General features: G+C 45.2%; 1 protein-coding gene across 5 annotated transcripts in view; it reads left to right on the top strand.

Moving 5' to 3' along the window:
* Positions 1-22,102, top strand: part of LOC117419821 (IQ motif and SEC7 domain-containing protein 3) — a 76,641-nt gene extending 54,539 nt beyond the window's left edge. For 2 of the 5 annotated variants that reach the window (XM_034033041.3, XM_034033043.3), the window contains 8 exons: positions 1,772-1,938; positions 3,703-3,842; positions 4,123-4,248; positions 4,818-4,917; positions 7,204-7,365; positions 10,731-10,817; positions 11,535-11,578; positions 15,303-22,102. In XM_034033041.3, the coding sequence (XP_033888932.3) occupies positions 1,772-1,938; positions 3,703-3,842; positions 4,123-4,248; positions 4,818-4,917; positions 7,204-7,365; positions 10,731-10,817; positions 11,535-11,578; positions 15,303-15,731 (1,255 nt within the window). In that variant the 3' untranslated portion in view covers positions 15,732-22,102. Of the gene's footprint in view, positions 1-1,771; positions 1,939-3,702; positions 3,843-4,122; positions 4,249-4,817; positions 4,918-7,203; positions 7,366-10,730; positions 10,855-11,534; positions 11,579-15,302 lie in introns of all 5 variants that reach the window. The other 3 variants (XM_034926369.2, XM_034033042.3, XM_058986352.1) reach the window with 3 other exon arrangements.
* The last annotated feature ends 2,688 nt before the right edge of the window (positions 22,103-24,790 follow it).

Below are 24,790 nucleotides of genomic sequence, written 5' to 3'. Positions count from 1 at the left end.
ACAAGGCTATCAATTTAGACAATAGCAGGGTGAAGACATGAATTGTGCAATAAATATGACATCTCTTGTGAATCTGCAATACTCAGCTTGTAATTCACACCATGCTGCAAGTCCATTACAATGGAAATGAATGTGATATTCTGAGCTGTTAGTAGGAGGGTGGGGGTTGTGTGCTTGTCATAAATACACTTTTATTACAGTGTAAAGAACTGGGCTGCCAAACTTGAACAGACAGGCCATTATGTAGCTGTGCTTGTGTGATAAATGAACACATATACACACCCAGTCTCTCTCACTCACACACATACACACACACACAAACACACACATTCTCTCACACACACACACAATGACTGGAACACACACACTCTTTTTCTCTCTCACGCACACAGTCATACCCACACGCACACCCACACACGCAGTCTGTCTCTCACACACACACTCACACACTGACTGGCGCACACACGCACACATTCTCTCTCTCTCTCTCTCTCTCTTTCTCTCTCTCACACACACACTGACTGGCACACACGCACACACACATACATGCCAACAGTCCCTATATGGTCAGGAAAGTCCTGATTTCCTAGCAAATGTCCCGCGTCCCGATGCATAGGAAGAAAGTCCTGATATTTACCCATAGTTCCGCTGAACAGTTTCCAAATGTTGGCAAGTATGTGCACACACACACTGACTGGCACACACACACAAACACACTGACATGCACGCACATACACACACATACACACACACACACACACACACACTCACACTCACTGGAAAACTCTACTCAGACTGAAATTGCTGCTGAAATTGTCTGGAAAATTCTGATTATTACTAAGTAATCGTAAAGATAAGGAACTTGGCTGCAGTCTGCCACCTTGTGGTTAAAATAAAAACTGCAACCACCATGTATAAATATACCTGCAACCAGGGGTGCAATCTGACTGTCTGAGCTACTGAAGGGCATGTCTTACGTTATGATTACATTTACTATGGACATTTGTCACGTGACAGTGGTACCAAGAATGTTTAATACTGTGGCAGGATGGCTCGCATTGGTGAGGTGTGGTGACGTCACGGACCAGGAAGTAACTGAATCAAAACAGTGGATGGGCGGGTGAAGCTGAATGCTACTGCACTCAGCGTATTTAATAAATAAATAAACAAAACAAAAGATTTAAACAATCAACAAAACAAAGGGCACGAGGGCCAAACGAATCAGACAGACAAACAAGTAAGTGTCGTGCTGGCTAATCCAGCACGTTTTAGCAATTGTTAAATTCTGTCTTCTTTCTATCTCCCTGTACCTCCTCTCTGTACACCCAACCCCGCAGCACGGACAGCTGCAGGTTCGTATACTCTGGCCGAGGGGTTAACTGGCTGTTAATTATCTTATTACCCCTCGGCCACAGTCTGCACGCGTTTGGTAAGGATGCATGACTGTCAGCTAGTTAAATAATCAGTAGCTGATCAGTCATGCATCCTCACAGGATTTTAAAATTATAAATATATAAAAAACAATAACAAAAAACGCAGGGCTTTTATCCACGCCGCACACAAAAATACAAATAATAATAAATAGGGGCGGGACACTCTGCCACAAATACCTATTAATAGTTTCTTCCCATTAGCTTTTTGCTTTTTCATCCTCATTAATAATGCCTCTCCCCTCCTTCTTGCTCTCCTTCTCCCCCTCCCTTTTCCCCTCTCCCTCTCCCCCTTCCTCTCCCCCTCCTCCCCATCTCCTTTCTCCCCCTCTCTCCTGCAGCCAGCGCTACTGTATATGTAACCCGGACGTGGTCCAGCAGTTCCACAACCCCGACACCATCTTCATCCTGGCCTTCGCCATCATCCTGCTCAACACCGACATGTACAGCCCCAACATCAAGCCAGACCGCAAAATGATGCTGGAGGACTTCATTCGCAACCTGCGCGGTGAGTCTGCCTGCCTTCATTCACAACCTGATGTGAGTCTGCCTGCCTTCATTCACAACCTGCGCGATGAGTCTGCCTGCCTTCATTCACAACCTGCGCGGTGAGTCTGCCTGCCTTCATTCACAACCTGATGTGAGTCTGCCTGCCTTCATTCGCAACCTGCGCGGTGAGTCTGCCTGCCTTCATTCACAACCTGATGTGAGTCTGCCTGCCTTCATTCACAACCTGCGCGGTGAGTCTGCCTGCCTTCATTCACAACCTGATGTGAGTCTGCCTGCCTTCATTCGCAACCTGCGCGGTGAGTCTGCCTGCCTTCATTCACAACCTGATGTGAGTCTGCCTGCCTTCATTCACAACCTGCGCGGTGAGTCTGCCTGCCTTCATTCACAACCTGATGTGAGTCTGCCTGCCTTCATTCACAACCTGCGCGGTGAGTCTGCCTGCCTTCATTCACAACCTGATGTGAGTCTGCCTGCCTTCATTCACAACCTGCGTGGTGAGTCTGCCTGCCTTCATTCGCAACCTGCGCGGTGAGTCTGCCTGCCTTCATTCACAACCTGATGTGACTCTGCCTGCCTTCATTCACAACCTGATGTGACTCTGCCTGTCTGCCTGCCCTGCTCTAGGTCTTAGGAACTGCTCTCACAAATCCGATGAAACCACATGGATATCAGATACAACATGGTACAACATACTGTACCTTAATAGTCTTAGCTAGCTAGATACATATACTGTAGATATTATTATTATTATTATTATTATTATTTGTTTATTTAGCAGACGCCTTTATCCAAGGCGACTTACAGAGACTAGGGTGTGTGAACTATGCATCAGCTGCAGAGTCACTTACAATTACGTCTCACCCGAAAGACGGAGCACAAGGAGGTTAAGTGACTTGCTCAGGGTCACACAATGAGTCAGTGGCTGAGGCGGGATTTGAACCGGGGACCTCCTGGTTACAAGCCCCTTTCTTTACCACACAGCCTCATATGCATATAGATGCATTTAGATAGATAGACAGAAATAAAGGAGAAATGCAGCTGCTCTGCGGATTTCATGGATTCTTTTTTTCTAGTCACAAGAGAATGGAATCAGAATGTGAAATACTGTTGCAGGGACAGACATTCCCTGTCATATATACAGTAATATGCAAACATCAATAGGCATTTGTGCTTGCAGAAGAATCGTGAAACAATGTGTGTAAGTTTGATGAGCATATTTATTAAAATATCATATTATCCAGTAGCCACCTTCCTGTAATTATTACATAAAGATATAATGAAATAAATAAGCACATGCTACTACGCTTGTTTTTGTTTAATTAGGTTTTGTCCCCCAATATATTGTTTTACTGTAATAAGTGCAATACTGTAAGTTATCAGCACACACACACACACTGACATACACACTCTCACACACACACACACACACACACACTCTCTCACACACACTGACACACTCACAGCACTTCATTATTGCACACGCACACACACTCAAACACAGAGCTGTCTGAAACCATGTGAAGTAACATTCTCTTCAAAACGTGATGGTTGTGCATTATTTAGGTGTCAAAAGGACAACTCTGCATGTACAGCTTCTTTCAGTGGGACTAATTAGTTTGAAATTACAGTTGAGTTTCTTGAACCAGTCAAAGCTCTGACCAGGATAAACCAGTCCTGATCACTGCTCTGATTTCTAACAGGGATGTTCATTAGTGAAGATAAACAGCCCCAATTGATACAGCCCTCCCCCACCTCTTTGTAGGAGTGGACGATGGAGCGGATATTCCACGGGAGATGGTGGTCGGGATCTACGAGCGCATCCAGCAGAGAGAACTGCGCTCCAATGAGGATCACGTGACCTATGTGACAAAAGTGGAGCAGTCCATCCTGGGGATGAAAACCGTGAGTCTGCTGAGAGAGGGGGAGATGGGGAGATGGGTTGAGGGGGCAGGAGAGATGGGGAGAGGCAGAGGGACAGAGAGGGGGAGGGAGAGGAGGGAGGGAGAAGGGGACAGGAGGGAGGGGAGGGATCGAGAGAGAGATGAAGAGAGAGGGAGAGAGCTAGAGAGGCAGCAAGAAAGAGAGGGAGCGACAGAGGGAGAGAAAGGGAGTGAGTGAGGGAGAGAAGGGAGGAGAGCGTAAGAGGAAAGGGGGCTGCTTGATGGTCTTCTCCTTTCCCCAGGTGCTGTCTGTCCCCCACAGGAGGCTGGTGTGCTGCAGTCGTCTCTTCGAGGTCATCGACGTCAACAAGGCCCAGAAACAGGCAGCGCACCAGAGAGAGGTGTTCCTCTTCAATGATCTGATGGTGGTAAGAGCAATGTTGGGTTTGACAGACAGAGAGAGGTGTCCCTCTTCAATAACCTGATGGTGGTGAGAGCAATCTTAGTTTCTACAGACAGAAAACAAAACCACCAGTCGCAACACAATAAGGGGACTGTTATGTTGTTATGCTAAAAGAATGCCTTTGCTACCTGGTTATTATGTAATAACATGTCTATTTATGCCCTGTAATATATCACAGTTACATGCAACTAATCAGAATTCTCCTTAAACAACTTTTAGTTTTATAACAATTATAAAACAGCCGCCTTTCTTTGTTCTGGCAACACACTGTAGAGCTCAGCTAAGTTCTTATTTCACTGAATGGTTTTGGGTGGACAGTTATTACAAGCTCATATCATACGTGAACCTGTAGAGATGCGATTAGTCGTTTAATGGACAGTTCATCTGCTCTCATTAATCAATTCTTCCAGCTCTTACCCCAGGCTGACTGTACATGTGTCTCTAATGATGCTTCCTCTTTGATTAAGTGCCCAGCTCTTACCCCAGGCTGACTGTACATGCGCCTCTAGTGATCATTCCTCTTGGTCTCTGCAGATCCTCAAATTGTGCCCAAAGAAGAAGAGCTCAGCCACCTACACATTCTGCAAGGCTGTGGGGCTCCAGGGGATGCAGTTCCACCTGTTTGAGAACGAGTGTAAGTGGAGGAGGGCTCCTCCATTACAGGTTCCTTCTTCATGTTTCTAGTGTATCTTTTCTCTGTACCCTCTGCCTAGTGTACTTATCTTAAGTGTTTTCCCTGTAACTGTCACCGTTTACACCTCTGAAAGGTTAATTAGCACTCACACATTCCTCTTGATGGGGCCATTAGGAGATCCATCACACTTTGATATCTATTGGGGGTGAAGGCTACATCATCCAGTGATAATAAGTATGTGAATCAAACCTTCTTTTCAACATTAAAGTCATTGAAAAGATGTCTAGTCGAAACCTTTGCCATTTAATTGATTACGTTTCTTTTAGCATTTTTTAAAATCACTCTCGTTTCCCATTTGCTATAACAATAGTTGTTACTGTGCAGACCAATTGTGAGGGGCAGATTCACTCAGGTTTTACTGGGAAATCTGATCCAAAATCTCTGATACACATTTCTTTTAATAACCAGGAGCCTTCTGAGGCATGCATACTTAACTTTTACAAAAGTGTTTACTCAAAGCATTTCTTTTTATATGAAGAGATTTTAAAGATAGGCATTTTTAAGGTTCACTGCTAGGTACTATTTCATAAATATTAATATATAATAAATAGACTGCAGTGTCAGTCTTGCAAATATGCCCCAAAGTGTCTGTTATAGTAAAACTTGGAACATATCTAGATTCAGAATTAAAGCAGCTCAAGTAACCCAATGCATTTTTTAGCTTCCTCCTCCTCCTCCTCTGAATGAGGGCTTTGCTGCTAGTTATACTTCCTGCAGATTCCTGCACACTGCCTGTCATTTGGCAGAACATTCTCTAATCACTCCTCCTTTACCAATTGAATTGACACTTCACTTTGAAATTCATCATTTGTTAAGATTGCACATCTAAAACATCATTAGTTTAAAAAAGTGCAACCCAGGCAAAGCAGATCCCAGTGAAAAACAAGGGAAGGCTTCTCAAAGCAGATCCCAGTGAAAAACAAGGGAAGGCTTCTCAAAGCAGATCCCAGTGAAAAACAAGGGAAGGCTTCTCAAAGCAGATCCCAGTGAAAAACAAGGGAAGGCTTCTCAAAGGAGATCCCAGTGAAAAACAAGGGAAGGCTTCTCAAAGGAGATCCCAGTGAAAAACAAGGGAAGGCTTCTCAAAGCAGATCCCAGTGAAAAACAAGGGAAGGCTTCTCAAAGCAGATCCCAGTGAAAAACAAGGGAAGGCTTCTCAAAGCAGATCCCAGTGAAAAACAAGGGAAGGCTTCTCGAAAGAGATCCCAGTGAAAAACAAGGGAAGGCTTCTCGAAGGAGATCCCAGTGAAAAACAAGGGAAGGCTTCTCAAAGCAGATCCCAGTGAAAAACAAGGGAAGGCTTCTCAAAGCAGACCCCAGTGAAAAACAAGGGAAGGTTTCTCAAAGCAGATCCCAGTGAAAAACAAGGGAAGGCTTCTCAAAGGAGATCCCAGTGAAAAACAAGGGAAGGCTTCTCGAAAGAGATCCCAGTGAAAAACAAGGGAAGGCTTCTCGAAGGAGATCCCAGTGAAAAACAAGGGAAGGCTTCTCAAAGGAGATCCCAGTGAAAAACAAGGGAAGGCTTCTCGAAGGAGATCCCAGTGAAAAACAAGGGAAGGCTTCTCAAAGGAGATCCCAGTGAAAAACAAGGGAAGGCTTCTCAAAGGAGATCCCAGTGAAAAACAAGGGAAGGCTTCTCAAAGGAGATCCCAGTGAAAAACAAGGGAATGCTTCTCAAAGGAGATCCCAGTGAAAAACAAGGGAAGGCTTCTCAAAGGAGATCCCAGTGAAAAACAAGGGAAGGCTTATCAAAGGAGATCCCAGTGAAAAACAAGGGAAGGCTTCTCTTCTCCCCCACACTCAGTGAGACAATCTGCAGCAGCACAGATCGGAGCACTCAGAGGCTCATTTCAATAAAGCGGTCTGCCTCGATCAAACAGGCAAAGTAAGCAAAGTATTTAATTGTGTCCATCAGAAACATGCACCATTATATTCAGTTCCTAGAGCTGCTATTTCCCATTCTTTTGTAGTATTCATAAGATCATAAGAACAGGGGAAATGTTTGAGGATGAGAGGAGGCCGTTCTGCCCATCAAGGCTTGTCCCTTCTCTTATTTGCCTGCACCTGGGGAATCTAATTTATTGGGACAGAATCTAATTGCTTTTTAATGTTCCAAGTGTATAGGTCCCACTACATCACCTGGTAGGCTATTTCTGGAATGATAAACCCAGTTCCCAGTTTGCTGTGTTACCTTGTCAATGTTTCTAACTGTGTTTATTCTTGTAGATTACCCCCATGGCATCACGCTCGTGTCTCCCTACTCCGGCTCAGATAAGAAGCAGGTTCTGCATTTCTGTGCCCAGAGTGCCGAGGAGCTGCTGAAGTTTGTGGAGGACCTGAAAGAGTCCATCGGAGAAGTGACAGAGATGGAGCAGATCCGTATTGAATGTGAGCAAACATGCAAGTGTGCCGTCCTCCCTCCCCCTGTGTGAAATATGCAGTGTGCCCCTGAGTCTCTCTACCTGCTGGGAACAGCCTGGCCTTGACGCTACCTTGTCACAGTTGGTGTCAGAGCGGGGTAGAGCCCCATAGAGACTCGGAAACAAGAAAGCTGCCATGTCAAGCGCTAATGCACACTTTTATTTACAAATACAAACAAACACTAAACAAAACAAAACACATTAACAAACAAAACGGCACACGGGCCAAAACAAAAGGTCTACAAAACTCACTGACATAAACACAACACAGCAACACGGCAACATACACCTCCACCTCTGTCACCAACATTAACTCTAAACTAACACCTGTGATCAACCTTTTTATACACCTGTGACAGCCTAATTAATCTTTAATCATTTATTCAATTTACGGCTCCAGCCACATTCCCACGTGTTTTGACAGGGAGGAGTTTAACCCCCTCCCTGCCAAACCAATATTCTCCACACACACACACATTTCATACCAGCAGGGCTTTCTCCCTGACACAGCCCCCATCCCCCTGTGTGAAACATGCAAGTGTGCCCCCCTCCTCCTGTGTGAAACATGCTTATTGTAAAGATCTGTGATGAGTAGAGCCCCGTATCTTTATATCTGTTAGGGTGATGAGGAGACCCCCGTATCTTTATATCTGTTAGGGTGATGAGGAGACCCCCGTATCTCTAGATCTGTTAGGGTGATGAGGAGACCCCCGTATCTTTATATCTGTTAGGGTGATGAGTAGACCCCTGTATCTTTATATCTGTTAGGGTGATGAGTAGACCCCCGTATCTTTATATCTGTTAGGGTGATGAGTAGACCCCTGTATCTTTATATCTGTTAGGGTGATGAGGAGACCCCTGTATCTTTACATCTGTTAGGATGATGAGTAGACCCCCGTATCTTTATATCTGTTAGGGTGATGAGTAGACCCCTGTATCTTTATATCTGTTAGGGTGATGAGGAGACCCCCGTATCTCTAGATCTGTTAGGGTGATGAGGAGACCCCCGTATCTTTATATCTGTTAGGGTGATGAGTAGACCCCTGTATCTTTATATCTGTTAGGGTGATGAGTAGACCCCTGTATCTTTATATCTGTTAGGATGATGAGTAGACCCCCGTATCTTTATATCTGTTAGGGTGATGAGTAGACCCCTGTATCTTTATATCTGTTAGGGTGATGAGGAGACCCCCGTATCTCTAGATCTGTTAGGGTGATGAGGAGACCCCCGTATCTCTAGATCTGTTAGGGTGATGAGTAGACCCCTGTATCTTTATATCTGTTAGGGTGATGAGTAGACCCCTGTATCTTTATATCTGTTAGGATGATGAGTAGACCCCCGTATCTTTATATCTGTTAGGGTGATGAGGAGACCCCCGTATCTTTATATCTGTTAGGGTGATGAGTAGACCCCTGTATCTTTATATCTGTTAGGATGATGAGTAGACCCCCGTATCTTTATATCTGTTAGGGTGATGAGGAGACCCCCGCATCTTTATATCTGTTAGGGTGATGAGGAGACCCCCGTATCTTTATATCTGTTAGGGTGATGAGGAGACCCCTGTATCTTTATATCTGTTAGGGTGATGAGGAGACCCCCGTATCTTTATATCTGTTAGGGTGATGAGGAGACCCCCGTATCTTTATATCTGTTAGGGTGATGAGTAGACCCCTGTATCTTTATATCTGTTAGGGTGATGAGGAGACACCCGTATCTTTATATCTGTTAGGGTGATGAGGAGACCCCTGTATCTTTATATCTGTTAGGGTGATGAGTAGACCCCTGTATGTTTATATCTGTTAGGATGATGAGTAGACCCCTGTATCATTAGATCTGTTAGGGTGATGAGGAGACCCCCATATCTCTAGATCACAGAATGCCTGTAACACTGCAGGTACCATCCCCTCCCTGTCAGCCCTCTGCAATGAGCTGCTCCTCAGCATTAGCAAAGCCCCGGCACAGGGACAGGACCACGATGGCCCCCTCTGAAACTGCTGCCCTCCATAAATAACTTGAAATGAAATATGCAAAAGCTGACATTTGGATATGAAAATCTCTCCCAGCGAGTCCTTGCAGAGCTGGGCTGCCTGCTGTGTTTACTTCGGATTGTGCTTTGTTGGACACAGTTTTATAATACCGTCTTGAATTAAAAAGGAGAACATGTGCCGACTCAGCATTAGGCTGACAGAGCTCTCGGCACTCTCCTAAAGAGTCCTCATCAGTGTCTCTTAATGCTGTCAGGTTTGGTGAGATCAGGAACATCCTTTCATCACTTTCTATTTGCGGAAATAGCTGATCTGCTGATCGTGAAAGAGGCCGACCCCTTTGAGAAAGTCATGATTTCTCTAAGAATACACTTATTTACTAAAGAGGCTTATCATGTCACAAGAACCCCACGATGGAATTACTGTCCTATTATCAGCAGCTGGGAACACTGTATTAATGCTCGGTAGAATTGCCCTTATCATTTGCTGATTTTTACTCTTCAACTGATCATTTGGAAAGTGGATTCCAGGGACACATTAAAGCTGGATTTTAACATATAGAATTACAGCCCAAAACCTGACATCATGATCAACATCTCTCTTTTCTCTGCTGTTTTTTTATTCATGTATTTACTGTGCATTCATTTGGAATGTGGAACACTATAGAGCTATCAAATTGCTGCTTTACTGGCAGACAATCACTTCTCTGTGCTGTGGCTCGCTTGCTCTGATCTCTTCTCTGTGCTGTGGCTAGCTCGCTCTGATCTGTTCTATACCGCTCCCTCACTCGCTCTGATTTCTTCTATGTGGTGTGGATCCCTCGCTCACTCTGATCTCTTCTTTGTGCTGTGGCTCCCTCGCTTGCTCTGATCTCTTTCTATGTGGTGCTGTCCCTCGTTCACTCTGATCTCTTTGTACTGCAGCTCGCTCGCTCTGATCTCTTCTATATGGTGCTGCTCCCTTGCTCTGATCTCTTCTATGTGGTGCGGCTCACTCGTTCGCTCTGATCTCTTCTCTGTGCTGTGGCTCGCTTGCTCGCTCTGATCTCTTCTCTGTGCTGTGGCTCACTTGCTTGCTCTGATCTCTTCTCTGTGCTGTGGCTCGCTCGCTCTGATCTGTTCTATGTGGTGCTGTCCCTCGTTCACTCTGATCTCTTTGTACTGCAGCTCGCTCGCTCTGATCTCTTCTCTGTGCTGTGGCTCGCTTGCTCTGATCTCTTCTCTGTGCTGCAGCTCGCTCACTCTGATCTCTTCTATGTGGTGCGGCTCCCTCGCTCGCACTGATCTCTTCTCTGTGGTGCGGCTCGCTCGCTCAATTGATCTGATCACTTTTCTTGTCGTTCTGCAGGGGAGCTGGAGAAGCAACAGGGAACGAAGACAAAGAACAACGGCACACAGCTAGAGCTCCGGGGCAAGCAGCAGGGCTCCCCTCCAGGTACTCAGACACACCGAGCAGCAGGGCTCTCCTCCAGGTACTCAGACACACTGAGCAGCAGGCCTCCCCTTCAGGTACTCAGACACACCGAGAAGCAGGGCTCCCCTCCAGGTACTCAGACACACCGAGCAGCAGGCCTTCCCTCCAGGTACTCGGACACACACCGAGCAGCAGGGCTCCCCTCCAGGTGCTCAGACACACACAGAGCTGCAGGGCTCCCCTCCAGGTGCTCAGACACACACAGAGCTGCAGGGCTCCCCTCCAGGTACTCAGACACACACAGAGCTGCAGGGCTCCCCTCCAGGTACTCAGTCTCAGTAGAATCATGGAACGGTGACTGCTCTGGACAGATTGCCACCTCACTGATCATGAAGCCATAGCGTCTATTTTATTGATCTCTTCCTATAATTCTGTATTAATCCTGCTGTATTAATTCCCCTCAGCCTGGGTGATTGATTGACCCCCTTATTAACTTCATTAATTACAATGAAACCACAGAGAGAACAGGCCTGCAATAGATTGGTATTAAAATCTGCAGATCATTAAATGGGGACGCAGTTTCCCACAATCTTGTACAATTCTAAACAAAAAAAAAATTGGTTTATGTTTATTCCTCGGTTTAGATTTCTGTGCATGTTATTTTAAAAAGTATGGGACAGTAGCAAACAGAAGGGACTGGTGTCCACTTTGTAAGCAAGAAATCCTTTCTTTTGCCAGGCAAGCAAGACCTCGAAAACAAGCCAGGGAACAACACAGTAGAGGTAAGTAGCTCTTATCTGGAGATCCCCAAATGCAGGTAAGTTCCCCCGTTCAATCCAGAGAGCTAGAGACTGTGAGTGTGTGTGTGTGAGGGACTGTACACAAGAGCTCCTGTCTGAACACTCCAAACAAGGCTGGAGTTTTTACTGTTAATTCTTAACTGGATCGCTGTAGAGTGCAAAGTATTCATTTACATCTTAAGTATTTCACATGTTATTTTTATACACACTATTTTAGATTTGGATTAAAGTCCCCTAAACAACCTTATGGTAATTTTAAGTCCTGAAATGCACTGTATCAGGTTGCCCATGCTATTGCACATCATCTCTCTCCTAACAGCAGTTTAGCCCTGATTTCAGTGCACTCTCCCTGCCTCAGTCTCAGGCAGTGTGCATTATATTTCCATGTGGAAATGTCAAGTGCCCTGGAGCCCAGGATCTGTCACAGTGTGTCGTGGGGTAATGCAGATTCCTACAAGGTCACCTGAGTGCATGGAGCCGCTGGAAAGAGAGTTGCACCAGTACCACACTTCACACGGGGAGGGGGAGGGGGCTCCACCACAGGGGGAGGATTAGTATCCTTGCTAGGGATGTTAATCCGTTCATGTGTTTTACATGGCTTTTACAAATAGAACTGCTAATCCAGTTGTGGTGGAGCTTGGTTTGGGGGTCATTCTTTACATACAAGCCCAAATGTAACATCGTGACTGAAACAGATTGACTGACAAAGAGATGCCTTATATATTACAGTATACACAGCTTAACAAACAAATCAGTCTAACCACTGTGCACATATATACTGTACCAGAGGTGCCGTCATGGATAAAAAAAGTGGGGGGGGGGCCACTAGACTAAAGTTGGACCAATAGACCTGTGCATAAAGACCCTTAATTTTGTATGTTGCAAAACACAAAGGCAGCTCTTACTGCTAGTAACATTCTATAAAGCGGTCAATGTAAAACACCTGACTTTATCCTGAGGTGCTATTACTAGAGCTGAGGTATGACATACAGGAGGGTAGAATCACAAATCTGCATATCCTTCCACTGTAGTAACATGCCCATAAACATTAACCCTTTAACTATCACTTATCAAAGTAGGCGTCTGAGAAACAGAATAGCTATATTAACTTGTTGATAATTCACAGAACAAAACTTGGCAAGAAATACATTTTTTGCCATATAAAGCAATTAAACCCTGGCATAATTTTCTCAACCACCTGGCTGAGCAAACAGACAAAGGTTTAAAAGTACCAGCAAGAACAGTGAATGTTTTCTATTGCTGTTCTGCTGCTGGTCAAGCATGACGGGATCTGTAAGAAGTTGTATTTAAAATGGTCCGTACTGGGAATGCTGTTCATTTAAACTGTAATAATATCTACAGAATATATATTATGTACTGCGGTATATTCCAACCCAAACGACTTGCCTTAAAAATTAACAGCCAGATTGACTTAATGAGCCTTTCTTTTTACTCCAGCAAATGATGTGTTGCACACTTAAAATATTTGAACTCAGAGTTTATGTTGAAAGAGTCATATTTCTAACACTAAAACAGTAAGGAGAAACACACACAGTAAATACTGCAGTCTTGTTCCTGCGTCTTCCAATGAATGATACAATGTGCGCGTGTATTTTACTTGTTCTTTCATATGTGATCGTCTTTTTCAAGTACCGGTAATACAAAAACACAAACAGGATAATTTTACATCTCTATTGATAACCAGTTTAATTTCCAATCAATATTCTGCAAACATAGTAAACCAGATAAATATTTTTGAATGTATAGCTTGAAAAATGTATTGGCTCGTTTGCCAGATATCCATGATGTAATTAAGAAATAGAGACGCTAATTACAGTTTTAAAGGAAGCAGAGGACAGAAATAAACATCGAAAAACTTTTTATATAGCTTACTAAAGTAGGTTATTTTGGAAAAAAAAAAGTACAAAGTTTAATTTTATACAAAACTGGACGTACGTGTGTAAATAAACAGATTACTGCAGACTTGTTTCTTAACAGTAAAACAAACGTGATTAAATAAACTCTGGTGTGTATCCACTTTCTGTCATGCAGATCGGTACTGCCGATTCAATCTGGCCAAATCCAGCTATGTTCCCTTCTGCTTTCCTTTCCCATAGCCATAGAAAGTGAGTTCTAACTTAAATTAACCACCGTTTAAGAAAAAAACGTGTTAATACACAACAGCGCCACGTCGCCACACTGAGGACATTAAAAAAAAATGGCAGCTTTATTTTTACAGAGTAAAAGTAAGGGGGCCAAACTATATACTCGCCCCACCCTGTCATGGCCCCCCTGTACTGTACATACATACATACATACAAACAGAATCTGTTTTAACTAAGGTCTGTATGAGCTGTAAGCTGTTGCTGAGTGCTACATCTTGCAGTAGTGCACACAAGATTTTTTTTTTTTTTTAATTTAGTCGTCGCCAATTATTTTACCCCGGTTTTCTCCCCAATTTAGCATGCCCAATTATTATCTGTACCCTCGGCTCACCTCTCGCAACCCCCCAGCCGACTCGGGAAACTGCAGCTGGAACACGCGTCCTCCGAAACGTGCTCCTGCCAAGCCGTCATTTTTCACACTGCAGATCCACAACAATGCCACCAGACCTATAGTGCCGGAGGACAACACAGATCTGGCGGCTCCACTGCAGAGCCACAGGCGCCCTATCGACCACAGGGGTCGCTGATTCGCGGTGAGCCGTGGATTCCCCTGCCGACCTAAGCCCTCCCTACCCGGGCAGCGCTCAGCCAATTGTGCGCCGCCCCCTAGGAACTCCCGGTCACGGTCGGCTGTGACATAGCCTGGATTCGAACCTGCGATCTCTAGGCTGTAGGGCACATCCTGCACTCTGCTCAGAGCGCCTTTACCGGATGTGCCACTCGGGAGCCCTCCTTTACTGGATGCACCACTCGGGAGCCCTACACAAGATTTTTTTAATGTTTTATCTCAGATTGACTTGACAGTGTTTTATAGCAAATATTAGATGAGAAACACACTGGCTGCCAGCACAGGAAACTGTTACCAGTATTTCACTGCGCTGGATATAGTAAGAGTTGTTCAAACCTTATTTTAGAAATATGTCATATGTTCATGTCTAATAATGTTTAGTGAGTCATATACATGTGCTCATGGGCCTAACAGTGCACACCATTGTGTTCATATCCAAATTTCCAAACTCATGCATGTCATACATATGTCACCTTCCAGCACAGTTACTCTCAGGTTGCACTTTGCACAGATTTGGTCTGCTTTCTTCTGGCACAAACTGTGTTTCTGAGTTGATATTTTCTATTCAAGACTGTCAAGCACACTGACTCAATGAATTGATGTGGAATGACACATTAGTTACCTCCCCCCCACCCTTTACCATCAGGGTTGCCAACTTGAGCCCCATAGGACAAACCCTATTTCAATAAAAAATAGAATCTTGAATCTTGAGCAGCTTGCATTCCCCTCCCATATTCCTTCCCTGAAGTTGCATCTGTAGTAGACACCTGACCACTGACCCCCGACCCCCATCCCCCTGCCCCCCCCGCCCCCTGATTCTACCGCTCCTGTATCTTGGTGCATGCCTGTCCCGTCCCGTCCTGTAGATGCTCCTGCAGCATGTCTGTTTAATTTACACCAAGAGGGCTAACGTCTTAGGGAAAGAAAGAAGTCTTATAACATTTCATGCTGTCTCTGGCTGTTTCTAAACTAGGTGTCAATTCACAACAGGCTCCAAACGTACCAGCTCAGTGCATCCCGGACTCAAGAGACTGGAGCCCCCCTGGGCCCCCTTCCTAACCAGAGGGGGGGTCTCCAGACATGCCAGCCCAGAACAGACCTGCCCCTGGACACACTCATCCAGTGCCAGCAGATTTTCAAGGTCATCGTCCTGGACAAGGGCAGCCACGACCACATGGAGGCCATCCTGAGCCACACTCCCACTCATCAGCTGATCCAATCAAGCGCCTCCACCCCCATGAGGTCGCCCGAGGGCAGGCTCCAGGGGACGCCCATGAAGGTCACACATCAGCCCCCCCTGCCCCCGCCACCGCCCCCCTACAACCACCCACACCAGTACTGCCCTCCCAACCCGCTCATGGACCGGAGGCGCTACTCCAGCGGCTCACGCAGTTTAGTGTGAAGAAACAGCAGCGGCAGCGTTTTATACAGAATATTCCGATATTATTATTATTATTATTATTATTATATAGAATATACATATTTAAAAAGTGGAAGAAGTAGAAAAAAACAAGACTTCATATACTGAACACAAAAGTTTAAGAGTTCTGATTTATTCTGTGGTGTATTTTGAAATATCCAGTAGTTTTAACAGATTGTTATGACGTTTGTCAGTTCACTACTAGATGTTGTGTTGTTTTCATTTTGGCATCTCCAGCTACACCTTGTATGAGATTCAGTCTGATGTACCATTCACTTACTAACTAAAAACTGACTGACTAACCACAGTAACGAACGAACCAGAAAGGGTTTCATATCTCTTTAACACTTTGTTTATCTTGTCATTTTTTATTGTGTGTCTGTGTGATAGATGCAATTGTGTGTCTGTGCCAAAGCAAGGACAGTTGTGAACTCCTTTTGAACCCTTTGGAATCTGGGGCAACGTTTGAATTGATTTGTGGGTGTTTGTTTCCACACCCCTGTGGTCTTGTTCTGAAACCTCCACTTGATGAATGGACAGATCTGTTAAATTGCACTAAATCAGCCCTCAACACAATCCTAGCATTCTTTTAACCAGGCTGACGTTTTCAAACTCATTGTCAGTTCAAGATCCAGAGAGGCAACAGCCCAGCAACTCTCTTCAATCTCATTACCAGGAAACTGAAAAACAGGAAACCAATGACCGAGGAATGATTTAAAAAGACTAGTGGCATTGCAAGGGTTAACCCCGATACCTCAGGAATAATGGATCCTCTGTCTCTAATGGTATATTTACTATCCAGCATCAAGGATCATCTATCCCTGATCCCTTTAAAACCACTGTACTTAATGCATGCTGTTGTGAATGGGAACAGGCTTTGCATATTGATGTTTTATTACTGGTTGTTTTTGAGGGGTTAAAGGAGGGATACCAATGTTTCCATCAGGCTTCTTATCTCTAATTAGCACAAGAACCCGACTTTCTTGTTCTGAAGATCTCTTGGTTTTCTGGTTATGTTATTTGAATCCAGATTTGCAGATGGATATATATGACATTGCTGTTGCTTCCTGGTAGATAACTACCACCTGTGGTGTAGGTTTGTATCCCTGTGTCTTCAGAGATCTTCAGCACAAAGATTAGGAAACCAGTGCTGATGTGATCTGATAATAGCTATGAACATGGGTTGACAATGGCTTGAAAATGCTGGTATGCTTGTGAGACAATTTTTCTTTGTGTTTTTTTGAGAATTTAAAAGATTTTTCTTTTACTCAGAGCCCAATATTAAATAAACTGGCAATAACCAAGCGTTTAATCCCATCAGCCCTAAATGCACGAGTCGCAGTTACTTAACAGTCAGTAGATATACAACAGGGGAGCTTGTGTGTATCCACAGTCAGACTGCCATTGCAATGCTGTGCTCATATCTCCACAGTCAGACTGCCATTGCAATGCTGTGCTCATATCTCCACAGTCAGACTGCCATTGCAATGCTGTGCTCATATCTCCACAGTCAGACTGCCATTGCAATGCTGTGCTCATATCTCCACAGTCAGACTGCCATTGCAATGCTGTGCTCATATCTCCACTGAGAGACTGCCATTGCACTGATATCTTGTCATTTTAACACTTATCCTGCCATTTAATACAATTCATATTTCATTAACATGGAATTCAATTTGAGTAAAAGAGCAAATACCTTTACAGTATTAACTCCCCACACTTTGTTTCAGTTCTCTTACAAACTGAAACATTCTGCTCATCTATCAGCAATGCCCCCCCCCCCCATTCCCACCCAAATACTTATTAACTACATATATCATCCAATCTTTCGGCCACCCGGTTAAAATAGTGTGATGTTACAAGCTCCCTGCGCTTGGCTTTATTTTAAGATTCTATTATGTGTGATCCACAGACCAGGTGTAGCAGTTTGAGTGCTGAAGGAAGGGGCCAACACGGTGCCTCTCATTACTGGAAGGCGATAGAGTTATGTGCTCAGTTATGTCAAATTAAATGCATCCGATTCACAGACTGTGTCCCTCATGTAAATACAGCAATATGTTAGGATTTTCTCCCAAATGTTTTGCAATCGATTTGACACCGAGTGAAAACATGCTTGATAGATTATTGATCGTAATGCAATTCCACCCGGCAAAACTTCTGCTTTGTAATTTCTGTAGAAGATGAAGCGTGCAGTATTGTCAAATGACTTCCTTATGTTGTGATAATTGGGTTGCTATATTTCATACATGCTTTTGCCTACGTTCGGTTTGTTTGTTGGAGTGTTAGCATGGTTACGGATTTTGAAATTCACCTTGGACATGCATCACCTAACCCTGTAGAGATAGCTACAGCACGACCCCTGTAGCTTGTAAAACACAGAGTAGCAGAGCTGTTGGAACATGTCCTCTCTCAGCACATATGTTGAAGTTGGTTTCACTGTTCTGTCCCCCTTTTAACCCATTTGCTTTTTGTACTCTTTGCAATGTTGTTGATTTTGTAATGGTATGTGCAGCCTGCTGAGGTGATTATGTAAAACAAAAGCAAGGCTGTGGCTTGTTGCACCTGGACCAGAGGACCATGCTACACTTGCTCCAATCTTCTGCATTGAATAATAGGCTTCCTTATTACAAAAACATGGGCTGCCGCACTGACAGAACTCCTCACTCTGGATTTCTGGGGCTGTCAAAGGCTGTCATTATGGTTTGCTACTTTTGAATCAAAATTGTTAAGCCCATTGCATTATTGCTCCATGTACATTCAGACTCAAACCAGGCACAGGAGCAGCATGTCACTGCATCAGTAAAAATGGCAAATGGTCTTACATTCAATAATCCCTAATTAAAATGCATAGATACCATGGAATAATCCCTTTAATATAGTTATGGCAGCCCCATAAACTTTGATTTCATTCAGACCCCTGTCTCTTTGGAGAGGAGGAATGCTACTACCCACCATCAATTCCAAGAAGCTGCAGCTTGACCCATGGTTTGTAGCATCCTTAGAATCTGTGCTGTCAAAGGTTATGTCTGTACATCTGTTCCATCAGTTATTTACAGGACAGCCCCTGTCAACACCTTCAGCTCTTAATTCAGTCCACAGTAGATACAGCACTGTGTGTCTTTTGATTGTATAGCTGTTGCTCCTTGTTAGTGAATGTGGACTCTGGCCCAGTGTGCTATATGTCATGGAAACTGCAATACTGTAGCAGAATGAGGGTGATTGCTCTTTTTACAGACTGTACAAGAGAGTGCTGCATTCAACAGTTAATCACAGTTAATTTGGGATGTCCTGGTTGAATCTCCCTGTATGGACCTATTGGAAACATCATTAATATCTATTTTAAATATATTTTTGGAAAGTTTCCTTTGAGAATTGGTGAACAGCATGTTTTTTAAAAGTATATATTTCTACTCAACTTCAATAGAGAGAACCGCTAACTGAGGGGTCTTGAAGCCAGCCTCTCTAACTGAGGGGTATTGGAGCCAGCCTCTAACTGAGGGTTCTTGAATCCAGCCTCTAACCGAGGGGTCTTGGAGCCAGCCTCTAACTGAGGGTTCTTGAATCCAGCCTCTAACCGAGGGGTCTTGGAGCCAGCCTCTCTAACTGAGGGGTCATGGAGCCAGCCCCTAACTGAGGGGTCTTGGAGCCAGCCTCTAATTAAGGGGTCTTGAAGCCAGCCTTTCTAACGGAGGGGTCATGGAGCCAGCCTCTAACTGAGGGTTCTTGGATCCAGCCTCTAACTGAGGGGTCTTGGAGCCAGCCTCTCTAACTGAGGGGTATTGAAGCCAGCCTCTCTAACTGAGGGGTCTTGAAGCCAGCCTCTCTAACTGAGGGGTCTTGGAGCCAGCCTCTAACTGAGGGGTCTTGAAGCCAGCCTCTCTAACTGAGGGGTCATGCAGGCAGCCTCTCTAACTGAGGGGTCATGCAGGCAGCCTCTCTAACTGAGGGGTCATGGAGCCAGCCTCTAACTGAGGGTTCTTGGAGCCAACCTCTCTAACTGAGGAGTCTTGGAGCCAGCCTCTAACTGAGGGGTCTTGAAGTCAGCCTCTAACTGAGGGGTCATGGAGCCAGCCTCTAACTGAGGGGTCTTGAAGCCAGCCTCTAACTGAGGGGTCATGGAGCCAGCCTCTCTAACTGAGGGGTCATGGAGCCAGTCTCTCTAACTGAGGGGTCATGCAGCTAGCCTCTCTAACTGAGGGGTCTTGGAGCCAGCATCTCTAACTGAGGGGTCATGCAGCCAGCCTCTCTAACTGAGGGGTCTTGGAGCCAGCCTCTCTAACTGAGGGGTCTTGCAGCTAGCCTCTCTAACTGAGGGGTCTTGGAGCCAGCCTCTAACTGAGGGGTCTTGAAGCCAGCCTCTAACTGAGGGGTCATGGAGCCAGCCTCTCTAACTGAGGGGTCATGGAGCTAGCCTCTCTCACTGAGGGGTCATGGAGCCAGCCTCTCTAACTGAGGGGTCATGGAGCCAGCCTCTCTAACTGAGGGTTCTTGGATCTAGCCTCTAACTGAGGGGTCTTGGAGCCAGCCTCTAACTGAGGGGTCTTGAAGCCAGCCTCTAACTGAGGGGTCATGGAGCCAGCCTCTAACTGAGGGGTCATGGAGCTAGCCTCTCTAACTGAGGGGTCATGGAGCCAGCCTCTCTAACTGAGGGGTCATGGAGCCAGCCTCTCTAACTGAGGGGTCTTGGAGCCAGCCTCTCTAACTGAGGGGTCTTGGAGCCAGCCTCTAACTGAGGGGTCTTGCAGCCAGCCTCTCTAACTGAGGGGTCATGGAGCCAGCCTCTAACTGAGGGTTCTTGAAGCCAGCCTCTCTAACTGAGGGGTCATGGATCCAGCCTCTGACCGAGGGGTCTTGGAGCCAGCCTCTCTAACTGAGGGGTCTTGGAGCCAGCCTTTCTAACTGAGGGGTCTTGGAGCCAGCCTCTCTAACTGAGGGGTCATGGAGCCAGCCTCTCTAACTGAGGGGTCTTGGAGCCAGCCTTTCTAACTGAGGGGTCTTGGAGCCAGCCTCTCTAACTGAGGGGTCTTGGAGCCAGCCTCTCTAACTGAGGGGTCTTGGAGCCAGCCTCTCTAACTGAGGGGTCTTGAAGCCAGCCTCTAACATGGAGGGCTTGTCTTCAGCCATACACTTCCTGCATGGATCAAGGCATCAGAGGTTCACCTTTGCCCAGCTACTCGACACTGCAATGCTGTTTGAAACTCTGGGACAGCAGGTCACTTTACCTGCTGTTCCTAACAACCAGCACCGAGGACTCAAGCTGGGCTCCATGAGAGGAGAAAAGCTTTATTATTATAGAAGTTGCACACTAGAGGCTTATTGAAGAGGTGTGAGTGTGCCAATGAAACTATAAATATATACAGAAAAGAGAAAATCTGTATTTTGTTATGAAAATATTCTAATATCATTGTATCTATAAAACATAGTATTCTTTATATATCTATATATCAGTATAGATTAGATATAGATATATACAAAGATAGTTGTATTTATTAATGGACATGCAATACTCTTCGGATCATTCTTTGTTTTTGTTTTTGGCTCTTCAGAGCAGCAGGTGTCCTGAGCTCAGAGGTGAGTAAGAGCAAATGTCAGTCAGGCTGTCTTTGCTGGACTGTTACTAAGAGGAGGCAGCATGTTGTATCAATGTGGATAAACATTTCAAAGTTGCTGAAAAGTAAAAAGGGGGGCATTGGGAAAGCGATTGTGGTTTAAAAAAAAGAAACATGCTTTAATGTGGCTTCTACAGACAGATCTGCAGGAACCACTGTTGAAAAATAGCCTTTGAAAACGAGGGATGTTTGATAGATCTTTATTTATGTACAGTATTTATTTGTTCAAAAATTATTGGGGCTGGGAAAAATCACTGTCTTCAAAAGGCTGATTTATGAAATATTTTCTGATGGGTATTTTGTAAAAGGAATCCTAATAAACAGGTGGCCTGTAGCCTGATTGATTTCTAGCCCTTGTGTACATGAGGAGGCTTCAGGAGCTGCAAGGTGCCAGGATAGAGGATACTAACGGCTCTGGAGAGACCACTGCTGCTGCTGTGCTGGTTGATGTTCAAACAGTGCGTGCATTCCTCATCTCGATTCCCTCTCTGATCACAGAGAGAGCCCCTTCTGTTCCCCTGCACACCTTGTCCAGAGTGTACTGCACCAGGGGTAGCCACAATGCTGTAGTAGCCACGTTGTTTAGACTGTGAATCTGTTAGCCACAAATTACTGAAACACACTTCTTATTGTACAGTGAGACTATGTTTAATCTTTTCTTTTTTTCCCTCTGAATGTTATGTTGTGCTGGAAACGTTTCACACAGTCTAAGAATCAATAATAAATGACTTTTTTTCCAGTGTAGTTTCTCTGTCGATGTGTCTTTGTGATGAAGCTTTATTCAGGGGCTGACAGCACCTTACCTGTCAATGAGTTTCCCATTCACAAAACAAGAATTAAGTGCATGATCCCAACCTGGGGTCCACAAGCAAAACCCAGGTAGTCTCTTAAAAATCCACAACATCCAGCGACTCCATCTCCCACACCCCCAAACTGTCAATCTGCAGCAAGACAGGGCCTCCTGACAACATCTCAATCTATACCGAACATAAGAACTGATCCTGCTAGAATGAATACAAACCTTGCTAAATGTTACCTCAAAACTATGCAAATTTAAATAAAAGCTTTTAAATGCACAGGCTTGACTGTTGTGGTTAGCTGTTAGAAGGACAAAAAATCAGTAGAAGGACAGGTACACAGAGCCTATTGAGCTCAGCACACATCATCAGCCGTGCCTTTCAGTTAATCACCCACGATCCAATACTCTGTCACCCTGTGTAGCATGTTGGGTATATAATCCATCCTGAAAGCCGCTTCTCTCCATAGGCTCTTTGGAATGACCTCCATGCTGGCTGAGTGGCTTAGAGATTGATTTGTTCACCAGGAATCCTCCCGGATTGCATCGACCATGTATTTTTAGGGGCTGCGCTTAGGGGTAACTGAGCTCACCACAGATAGGTGGTTGAAGCAATCCGCGGAGCTGCCCCAGTGCTGTAAAAACCACTAAAATCCATGTGTGGCTTATCCTGGTGTGCTACATGTGGATCAAATTAACCTCAAATATCGGGTTTCCATATGACTCCATGTACACTAGGACAGATTGGGACAGTTCAGGCTTCTCAACTCACACCCCAATGCATTCTGGTCAGTGTAGTGCTGCTGTGAAAGGTACCCAAGGTAAAATGTACCAGGATGCATTGTGATGGTAACTAACCTAGTGGGATGTGAAACACGCAGGTTTGTATCTAGGTTGGTTCTCCGGCAGTGCCCTCGAGAAGGAGCTCCCCCAGGGCAGTGGAGCCCTTTTCATTGCCCTCAAGTACAGAACTTTAGTTTCCAGCATCAATCAGGAACAAGGCAATGAAAAAAGAATTAAACTGAGGAATCAGCAGATGGTTAAACTAAGGAATACCATATTGCTACAAATTACAGTGTGAGGGCATTTGTTAACAACCAAATTTACTGTACACAAGTCTGGTTTGACCACAGTATCTCCAATGCATTCCCCACTCCAATCCATCCTCACAATAGACTGAAACGACAGGGAGATTCATTGCCCAGACCACGTACAGTACCCCCATATTCACAGTGTTGTGTTCTGTCCGGAGGATATGGAGTATGATGGTGCAGTGAATTGTGCCAATGCGATGTCAGGTCCATTCTTAATCTTCCTGAGCCATTTCTCCCCAGTGGCTCATGAGGCTCAATGCTGACAGTCAGTGTGTCAGTAATCTCAACAGGCAGCTCCATCCATGTTTGTATCACACTCGCTTTCCAGGCCAGCTGAGCTCAGGCTGCCAACAAAATAATATGAAAATGGTGAAGCATGGCCAAACAGTGAGAGTTTACAATGAAGAGGAATGGTGAATGGAAACCTTTGAAAATCTTTGTTCAATAAATATGTTTCCATACATTAAAGAGCAAGCCGGGGCTCCCAAGTGGTGAACCCAGTAAAGGCGCTCCGCGTGGACTGCAGAATGCGCCCTATAGCCTGGACGTCACTGGTTCGAGTCCAGGCTATTCCACTGCCGACTGTGGACAAGGGTTCCCAAGGGGCGCTGCACAATTGGCCGAGCGCCGCCAGGGAGGGAGGGCTTAGGTCGGCCAGGGTATCCTCGGCTCACCGCGCACCAGCGACCCCTGTAGACTGGCCAGGCGCCTGCGGGCTTGCCTGTAAGCTGCCCAGATCTGCGTTGTCCTCCGGCACTGTAGCTCTGGGTTGGCCGCCTGGCGGGCCTGCAGAGTGAAAAGAAGCGGTCGGCTGAAGGCACGTTTCGGAGGACAGTGTGTGTTCGTCTTCGCTGCTTCCGAGTCAGCGCAGGGGTGGTAATGGTGAGCTGAGCCTAAAAATACATTTGGATAGTTCAAATTGGGAGAAAAATGGGGTAAAATCAATTGGCAACTACTAAATAAAAAAATAAAAAAAGAGCAAGCCAATTCCACCCACTCTTTTCTCAGATCACAGGACTTCCTCAGGCTTCCAGAAGCCCCACTGAGGCGCTTCCCAGGAGATGGGTCATCTGTTTGAGCTGGAACCCGATGATGATGCAGCAAACCTCAGAAAGGACATGCTGTAAACAAGTTAGAAGCATGTCCTCATACTGCTTCCAAATATTTAGTTTTAGAATGAAGACTGCTGTTTCCATGATGTGTGTTGTTTTAGAACGAAGACTCCTGTTTGCATGATATGTGTTGTCAAACCTACAAAAGGGATTCACAGCAGGTAAGAATTAGCACATAGAATACCAGCAGGAAAACTTTTTTCTTGCCCATAAGATGACACAGGTCTGTAATAATAACACACATTAGTCATGGACTGGTCCCTACTAGGCTAGCCAGATTCAATGGACTGGCCATTGACTATTCCTGCACAGTTCCCCATCAGAGGCAGTTTCGATGATGTCATTGTCTATGTCTATGATGTCATAAGCGTGATTAGAACTGGTCTCCAGGGAAACATGGAACACTCTCGCATCTACGGAGTGCACTTCC

The sequence above is a fragment of the Acipenser ruthenus genome, chromosome 14 (assembly GCF_902713425.1).
Source record: "Acipenser ruthenus chromosome 14, fAciRut3.2 maternal haplotype, whole genome shotgun sequence".
Lineage (NCBI taxonomy): Eukaryota > Metazoa > Chordata > Actinopteri > Acipenseriformes > Acipenseridae > Acipenser > Acipenser ruthenus.
This window is presented reverse-complemented; position numbering and strand designations above follow the sequence as displayed.